The 7,404-nt window shown below is 44.3% G+C and overlaps 1 protein-coding gene across 1 annotated transcript; it reads right to left on the bottom strand.

Annotated features, from left to right (window-relative positions):
- Positions 1-495: 495 nt before the first annotated feature.
- LOC109737535 (uncharacterized) lies at positions 496-4,509 on the bottom strand. The gene is made up of 11 exons (XM_020296669.4): positions 4,022-4,509; positions 3,694-3,888; positions 3,024-3,128; positions 2,891-2,932; positions 2,594-2,689; positions 2,415-2,507; positions 2,138-2,254; positions 2,000-2,032; positions 1,003-1,053; positions 836-913; positions 496-744 (listed from the first exon to the last, which is right to left on the bottom strand). The coding sequence occupies exons 1-11, from the start codon at positions 4,322-4,324 to the stop codon at positions 724-726; spliced, it is 1,134 nt and encodes a 377-aa protein (XP_020152258.1). The 5' UTR covers positions 4,325-4,509; the 3' UTR covers positions 496-723.
- Positions 4,510-7,404: the final 2,895 nt, after the last annotated feature.

Below are 7,404 nucleotides of genomic sequence, written 5' to 3'. Positions count from 1 at the left end.
CACGGCTTGCTGCATCGAGGGCGCCTTCCTCCCATACCCCGATGCACGCCATCCCGCCGGCGACGAGACCCATGGGAGTCTGTTCTGCTCATGCGAGCCATGGTGGGCCTAATTGCGTTTTTTATTTTTGATTAAGGGGTGTCTATATAAAATTGTTGAGACTAGTTTGTAAATATAGATAAAAACCTATTTGGCATGAAATGTTATGCCACGTAAGCAGAAATAGGGATCCACATGTCATAAACGCGCTTAAACGAGACTAATCCGGACTAATCCGGCGATCAGTGCTTTTTGCAAATCGATTACACAAGATGTGGTGTTTTCTGCCACAGAAATGTAACATAATGTTTTCTGCAAACCTAGCCTTCAAAGTGGTGGTTTCGCACAATTTACTCGCACCTGATGAGTAGTAAATCCAAAAAAAGTACAAAATTCTAAACTCTCTTGGCATAAAAAATGCTCAACTGCACAAGGAGCGTGCAAAGTTTCGTGGTATTTGGAAATTTGCGGACCTCTAGGCAAAAATACAAAATTGGGTCCAAACAGTGTTCCTTTTCAAAGTTTGAATTTACTGTCCATGCCCAGGTGCATCTGGGCACCGAATCACCGCGTTCCAACTCAATGCACTATCAGCATATACTACACGGATACATCTTAATTTGCATCCAAGTGAGCAACGAACGATATTTTGTTCGACAACAACAGTCCACATCCTTCTGGGTCTTAAATTCGGATACATGTAGCCTGCAAGGTGAACGAGGCATCGGTTTTCTTTAAGACGAATAAACATGTACAGTCACAGGAAATTTCGAGGATATGCAAGATGGATACATACTTGGAGATCCAACCCAATGTGTTTAGCAATCTCTACCTTCCTCATAATATACTCATTCCATGTCTTCTCTTTGTGAAGCTGAAATTTAAAATGAAGTTTAGTTGCAACTTCAAGAATAAAAAAGGAACTTTCAGACTGTACCAGAAGTCCAGAACAAGCATGCATACCTTGCTCCAAACCGCCATTGTAATTAACCTACGGCCTTCATCCTCTGGAGTCTACAGCAATCAAATGTTTGTGTCATCGATATGAGATTTAAGAAGGTATACACAAATTAAAAGAAAACAATGACACACTATCTTCATCCCATATTGCGCGTATCGCAGCAGAGAGACGGTTTAAACTCACCCGAATACAGCATAAAAATTATAAGAAAACAATGACGCGCTATCTTCTATATCTAAATAGTTAGTCCCTACTATTGGATTTCTCTGCAATTTTATGCAGCCACACCACCGCCAAATAGTAAATAGTAACATTTGTTCGCTGCGTCGCCAAACAGGTGTCGGGATTGGCAACTTTACGCTGGGCAATCTGGAAGACTAGAAACAGGGATTGCTTCGAGCAGAAACTAATACATTCGAGCAGAAACTAATACATTTGTCAGCTGGATTTATTTGTTTGTCCTGTTATCCTTCACAAAAATATGGGCAAAGCTCCAAACAGGCAATGACTAAGTTTCCAAGAGGATATAAGCCGTTAAACATCAAGAGGCTATTCACACAAACACACACACACACACACACACACACATCAAGAGGCGCTCCGCCAATGGTGTGCCTAGAGAAGCAGATGGGATACCTGCGTCCAAAACCTGCCCTGGTAATTGTTTGGATAATTCACAGCAACTTGCCGATGTAATGGGCTATGTAACGTCTGATGTGTTTTGACTCTGTTTTGCAGTTTCGAACTGTTAGCTGCTAATACTTTCTGCTGGGTTGTGACTTGTGTGTGTTATACAGTGGTCAGTAACTAGTTTTCGCTTTAAGCTTTTTAATTTTCTTTCTTTTGAACTGCTAGTGATAGCGGTAACTGTTGAACCTGTCTAGAACTAATTCTATTGTTGACTATAATGGAATCGAGAGGTAAGCCATCATTAAAAAAAGCACAATCAACGATGTGATTCACTGTAAATTGCATATAATTTTTATATATCATACATACCTCATCGGAGATGTCTTCCACGCAAGTATCGAACTGGAAAAAAATGAAAGGATTAGCAAGGATAATGCACGTCAATAATCAGAACTCAAGAGGATTAGGGCATAAATTGCAGAACCTCGGCCTAGAATAAGAACTTACAGTTGATTGCAAACGAGTATAGATACTAGTATTATCCAGTACAAATTGTATACACTTCTCCTGTCGAGGGAACATGTTCTCTTGCTGGATTTGTTCCAGAGCCTGTCTGAATGTAATCTAAGCAATGTTCAAGAAAGGAACATACATCACCAAGCGTATACAACAGGCATGAACACAAACAGATACTATGGTTTTGTTTGTAAAGACCAAGGTTTTATTGGATGAGTACACCACAAATGACAGTTCCATAGCATACATGCCGAGGTACAATGCTAACCTTTTGCTTAGTGACACGCTTCCAAATCTCAAAAACAAGAGGATCAATTTCTTCACGGTCAAAATAATCAAATCTCGTGTTAAAAATATGATCCTAAATAAAAAAAATGTTGATGTCAAATAAAACAAGAACCGTTGCTGATCTCAGAAATTACTGAAAGTGAAGAGAACATATTGTACCGTGTATGCAGTAGAAGCTAAATCAAAGCTCATGTGGGGAAAGTCTACCGCGATCTCCACTGCTTGCCAAAATCCTCTAGCTTCCATCTCTATCCACTACAGAGCAAAGGGGTTATCATATTATACTTCATTTATACTTCCTCTGTCTCAATAAGACGTTTTTGGCTGTCTGAAAACGTTTTTAGGACTGTCTATTCACATTGTTTTGAGGGCTGTCTGAAAACTCAAAATCGTCTTATAATTTGGGACAGAGGGAGTACCTTTTACTCGACATGGTTTTCTTTAGGGCATGTTTACCTCAGGAGATCCTCGTTCAAATTCCATGTAACGTTTAATCCACTGTCCCAAAAGATCAAGGTTATTGGTAGCCCATAAAGATGAAGAAATTAGATTATCTTAAACCTTCATAGCTACATCTGATGATGCATACCTTGATCTTCTTTGATATTTCTTCAAAGTACTTGAGATACTCTTCATCTGTTTCGTAGGTAGTAAACCATGAGCAGTACTTCTCCCAGTCAAGGTACCTCGTGCCCTGCACTCCCAAGGGAGAGAAGAAATAGATGACATACATTACTTAACGAAAGGTTTCGATGCTATTAAACAAATTACTGTGCTAATTAAACTTGTGTACAATGTTCATCATCACTAGGTGTTAAAACAAGGGGCAGTTCTGAAGAAAAACAAAAGCTTCAAAAACATAGCTTGGACATCAGGGGAAGTAGTGAATGTGTAACCATGTCTCGATATTTCATACTTCCCACGGTCTCCAGGATGCAATTTCAATATTTGTTTGCACTTTCAGAACTACAAAACTTTAATATAGAGAAATTACTGTGTGAAAAATACCACCATGGCACTTTTACATGATCAATCCAAATGCATACAAAGGTGCTATCAATTATTAATATTGCTTCAAAACTGAACGCCGTGTCAAGGATTTGCAACTAGAAGGAACACGGCATCTTATTTGGTCCAAACAGAAGTATCAGATTAGTTGAAATGCGCAATTGATTCACGCGTACTATATAAACTAAATGCTGAAGCTGAAGCTGAAGCTGAACTAGGCATCGTTATGAGTATGAGCGGATGCCACTTACATCTCCATTTTTAAGGACAAGGCGGTGGTAGTCGCTCAAGTAGGAGTGGACCGAGTGGTCAGGGTCGAGGTACCAATCAATGGTGTCATCATGGTCGTAGTCACCGAAGTAATACATCTCCTCAAGAGCTTCCGGGAGGCATTCCTTTCTCAGAGTCATGTCATCCAGCTCGTCCATGGACACTCCCTGTGTCATCTGCATGTGCAACAAAAACACAAGCCGTGAGAGATACAGTTCATCAGAAACTTGCAGGAGCATTGCAGATAAATTACTAGCAGAAAACAGACGGGATATCAAAATGATAGGGGGGATGTGAGGAAATAATAACCTTGGATGCTCTGATGCGGTAGAGCGCAAGGCGCTCGTAGACCTTGCGCTGCTGTTCACTGTCCATCCTGGGCCCGACGATGGTTGTAGGACGAGGCCTGCTGGACAAAACACTGAGGTGCTCACAGAAATCCTCCTCGCTGACTCTGTAATCCTCCTGGTCCGCGAGCTCGTGTGATGAATCCGATGGCGGCCAGACCGTAGCACGCGCAGAGGACGGTGTGAAAGACGGTCCTTCATCACTGTCACCAGCGCCGGAGCCGAACTCTGGATCGAATTGAACGGGGGTCCTCCCGTGCAGCATCTCCACCGGCAATCGAGATCATCGCCGAACCCAAACCCTAATATGTAATCCACGGAAGGGGATTTCGCTTCTTCCCTTCTCGCCGGTCTCCTCTGTTGGAGGAATCCCTCCTCTGCCGGACAGTCCCTTTCTTCTTCTTTTTGAGACGTATTCCAGACAGTCCCTCCTAGTCTCCCTTTCGACCTGCCTTGCCTCCAAATAATTAGGACCCTGATAAGTATCACACATGTGACACGAAGCAATCCCATCCTAACTTTTTTTATGGCAATTTTAGTTATGTAGAGACGGCAACTTTAGTTGTAAAGCATGGCAAGTTTCAATATTTTTGGGTTTCGTTTTTTATGGCAATTTTAGTTATAAAAATATCAGGGTGGTGTTACTACTGTTAGGTTGATCTCTCTCCCGTTCGAGCCCAACGGGTCGAACGGGCCCCTGACTCGCGCCCTGATCGGGGGCGCCCAACCAAACCATGGTTGGTGGGCCCCTGTGACCCGCGCTATATAAACAGAGGTGGGGGGCCGGGGCACGACTTACGAGGTTAATCGCTGCCACAAACCCCACCAACAATCCCTACCGATCTAGGGTTAGCGCGGTGCTCACGGGAAGCTCCACCACCGTCGCCCACTCTCCGCCATCGCCGTGTGCCACAGCACCACGATGGCCTCCAGCTCGAGTTCATCTGCTGCTGGACAAGGTAGGTTCACCGGATCTACTAGCCTACTCTGATCTAAAGTTCTATCAATGGTATCAGCCAGATCGGGCTAGTCAATTTCGGTACAAAGAAACAACAACAGAAAAAGAAAAAGAAAAAGAGATCCCCTTCCCCAAAGAACCCTAACAGCAAAAGAGGGCAAAGAAATCTCAAAGCAAAGTTGTGCCGCCGCTTCGGCCGCGCCGTTCCTCTCGATCCCAAATCGCATCGGCACGCCGAGGATCCGGGACGAAGACACTACCCCGCAAGGGGCAAAGGGCACCACCACCGAACCGCTTGACGGCGGCGCTCTCTCCTTCGGGAGCTCGCGCGCACCGGCAAGGGGGACGGGGGAGGCGCCGCTGTATCGCACAAAGGAGCAGAGCAGGGCTCTGTTGGCGTCGCTGATCTCTCTCTCAGTGGTTTTGGTGGATAGAGTGAAGAAGGAAATAAAAAGAAAAGAAGGGGAAGGGGAAAAGGGTGCTCGCGCGGCGCGGTGGCGCGCTGTCGCCGCTGGCGGCCGGCGGAGCCCCAACTCCATTGCAACACAGAGAGAGACAGAGGCGGGCGCGAAGTGGAGCAGAGGTGGACGCAAGCTCGACCCTCTCTCTCTGCCACAGGAAAGGAAGGGAGGCGTGGCACGGCGTGGTGGCTTTTCGCCGCCGTCGTCGGCGACCGGCGCGATGCGGTGGCCGGGTGGCCAGAGAGGTGGCGATGCGGGCGAGAGGCAGAGGAGAAACGGAATGAACGAGATACGCTAGGGTTTCCATCAGCGCGACCGGGCGCTGGTTTTGATCCAGCGAGATCCGCGCTAGACCGTCGGATCGTCACGGACGGCCGTGATCCAAACCCTAAGCCGCGGCTGGGCCGAAAGTGGAGAGCGGCGCGCTGGGCCGTGGCCAGCCGCCGCGGGCGCGCTGGGTCCAGGCCGGCTGGGCCGCGCGCTGGGCCGAGGCCTTAGCCGCACGCCGTTGCTGCTGTAGATTTTGTCCAGTTTCTGGGCAAATTTTAAATAGCTTTCCTATGCAATTTTTTCCAACGAAAATTTTGTCTAGAAAATAGAAAAGTGACAGAAAAAGTTTCTGAAAATGCAAAAAGAAAATGTTCAGAAAATAAATGTTCATGAAGTTTATAAAGAAAATTAAAAAAGTTCATGATTTCTTATTCGGTCAAAGAAAAGTTTCTGTAAAAATTAAAAAGTTCGTGAATTTTTTATTCATGATTTTTCGCTGCGTAAATAATTAATGCTCTTTTACAAAGAAAATAAAAGTTTACATAGTATTAAGTTTTTAAGAGCATGTTAAAGTGATTATTAAAATGAATATGATTATGTTATTTTTATGACCAACGTTGTTAATAACATGATCATGTTTTATTATTGAAATTTAAAGGTGTAATTTTTGCCCAACGGTAATATAGATTTAATTGCATAGACAATTATATGTTTAATTTGACCAACGTTAGATTAATACATATGATTGTTATATTGATGTCACTTAAATTGTAATTTCAGGAGGCTTTCACTTGATGAGTTGCCTAAAAAAAGTTCCGACACTCAGAGGTGACAACCACACTGAGTGGAGGAAGAAAGTTGAACTGGCGTTTGTTTGTGTTGATATTGACTGGGTTGTGGAGAAACCACAGCCGGTCAGACCCACAGAGCCAGTAAGAGAGGCTACTGATGATGATGCTGCATGGGCTAAAAAGAAAGGGGACTATGCTCCTTTGGAGCAGTCCTACCTCATAGATAATCAAAAGTGGGTCAATGCAAACAAAAAATGCTTGGCCTTTATAAAGAACACCATTGAGAGCACCATTGTGGGCTCCATTGCAGAGTGCACTTCCGCAGGGGAGTTGTTCTCAAAGATAAAGAGCCAATTCACTGGCTCTTCAAAGATATATGCCACCCAGGTGTTAGAGCAACTGGTGACAGAAAAATACACAGGTGATAGTCATGGCATAAGAGAGCACATCCTCAGGATGAGCAATATGGCAGCAAAGCTCAAACCCATGGATGCGGATCTGGAGATCAAACCAGCGCTCCTGGTCCACCTTGTCATGGCTTCACTGCCGAAGGAGTTTGAAGCTTTTGTTGTGAACTATAATATGTCACCTGGAACATGGGACGTTGAAAAGACAATAGCAATGTGTGTTCAAGAAGAGGAGAGACTCAAAGCCTCACATGGTGGTACACTCAACTATGTGCAGGGTCACAAAAGAAAGAATTACAATCTAAACAACAAAAGTTCTCCTTCAAAGCCACAAGGAAAAGTTTCCTATCAGCATCAGCGTCAGCAATAGCCTTTCTCAGTGGACAAAGACACTTGTCTCCACTGTAAGAAGACCGGGCATTACAAGAAAGACTGTCCTGTTTGGCTAAAGTCGATCA

This window comes from Aegilops tauschii, chromosome 1, assembly GCF_002575655.3.
Source record: "Aegilops tauschii subsp. strangulata cultivar AL8/78 chromosome 1, Aet v6.0, whole genome shotgun sequence".
NCBI classification, from domain to species: domain Eukaryota; kingdom Viridiplantae; phylum Streptophyta; class Magnoliopsida; order Poales; family Poaceae; genus Aegilops; species Aegilops tauschii.
This window is presented reverse-complemented; position numbering and strand designations above follow the sequence as displayed.